The sequence below is a fragment of the Camelina sativa genome, chromosome 3 (genome assembly GCF_000633955.1).
Source record: "Camelina sativa cultivar DH55 chromosome 3, Cs, whole genome shotgun sequence".
In the NCBI taxonomy this organism is placed as follows: Eukaryota; Viridiplantae; Streptophyta; class Magnoliopsida; order Brassicales; family Brassicaceae; genus Camelina; species Camelina sativa.
Window position 1 is genome coordinate 5,004,056 of NC_025687.1, and position 1,543 is coordinate 5,005,598.

The window sequence follows — 1,543 nt, forward strand, 5'->3', positions numbered from 1 at the left end:
CAGACCCGCAGATTCTTTCTAACGTGAATAGTTGTACCAGCTGTTGTATTCAGGAGTCCAAAAGAAATAGCCAGCTTCTCGCTGTGGCTACTCAGCAACTGCTCTTTAACATCATCTTCCACGCCGAGGATTAAATTTGTGTCAGGAACATAACCAGCTTCCTTGATTTTGCACATCAGCTTCTCAAGAAAAGCATATATCTTCTTGGAACTGGGATGAGCTGTGCTTCCTGAGAAGAAGCTATGCACCTCATTCTTTATCTCCACCATACTCCATCCAGGAGTTTTGCGCAAACCCTGTCTCGACATTGAAACTCTCACTTTTCCCACCTTTTCCCACATTGAAGCTGCACGATATATGTTTGCAAGAAGCACATGATACCCACCATCATCTGGGTTCAACTCAAACAGTCTCTCTGCTGCTTTCTCAGCGAAATTCACATTTTTATGAATCTGGCAAGCACCTAACATGGCACCATATACATTGACAGCCGGCTTAACGGGCATCTGCATAATAAAGTCCCATGCTTCCTTCAACCGTCCAGCTCGGCCTAGAAGATCGACAATAGCTCCATAGTGGTCCATTGACGGTTCTATGCTGTAGTTTTCCTTCATCATGTGGAAGCACTGGAGTCCTGTGTCCACCAAACCGGAGTGGCTGCAAGCAGAAATAACAGAAAGAAATGTGACACCATTTGGTTTGATGTTGCCTTCTCGCATTTCTTCAAACAACTCCAGAGCAGCTTTCCCGTTACCATGCGTCCCATATCCATCTATCATAGCATTCCATGTTGTCACGTGACGCTCGCTCATCATGGTGAAAATCTTTCTAGCAGTCAAAATTGCTCCACATTTCGCATACATGTCGACTAGAGCCGTAGTGACAAACACGTTCTTGTCCAGACAACTTCGCAAAACAACACCATGTATCCACTTGGCCTGATGTGTAACTGACAACTCTGCAAGAGCAGTTATCACACTCACATAAGTAAACGTATCTGGTTTCACTGTCCAAGCCTGCATCTGGCTGAAGTAAGTCAATGCTTCGATGGGACGTCCGTTCTGTGCAAATCCTAATATCATTGCGTTCCAAGATACAAGGGTTCTGGTCTGTAATTTCCCAAATATAGAAGCTGCAGTATCAACTTCCTTGCACTTGCAATACATGGAGATCAACGAGTTCACTACCGAAACATTTCTATCAAGATCCAACTCAACCAGTAACTTATGAATGAATCTTCCTCTCTCAAGATCCCCCAGGTCAGCACAAGCATGCAAAGCACCCATGACAGACACATCAGTGGGTTTCACTCCTTCGTCCAACATCCTCTGAAAGATTACCATTGCCTCCTTAGGATTCTCATTCTGCACATACGCATCAATCATTGAATTCCATGAAACAACATTCCTTTCTAGCATCCCATCAAAGAGCCGTCGAGCAGTTCCCAGAGAACCACATTTTGCATACATATCAACCAAAGCAGTGGAGATATTGACAAGAGAATCAAATCCACACCGCAAGGCATACCCATGAATCTCCTTAC

At 44.4% G+C, this 1,543-nt stretch overlaps 1 protein-coding gene across 1 annotated transcript in view; it reads right to left on the reverse strand.

Annotated features, from left to right (window-relative positions):
• The window catches only part of LOC104769953 (pentatricopeptide repeat-containing protein At1g11290, chloroplastic), a 4,721-nt gene that overhangs the window by 1,647 nt on the left and 1,531 nt on the right, over positions 1-1,543 (reverse strand). The window contains exon 2 of the mRNA XM_019243399.1: positions 464-1,443. Coding sequence (XP_019098944.1) covers positions 464-1,443 — 980 coding nt within the window. The remainder of the gene's footprint in view (positions 1-463; positions 1,444-1,543) is intronic.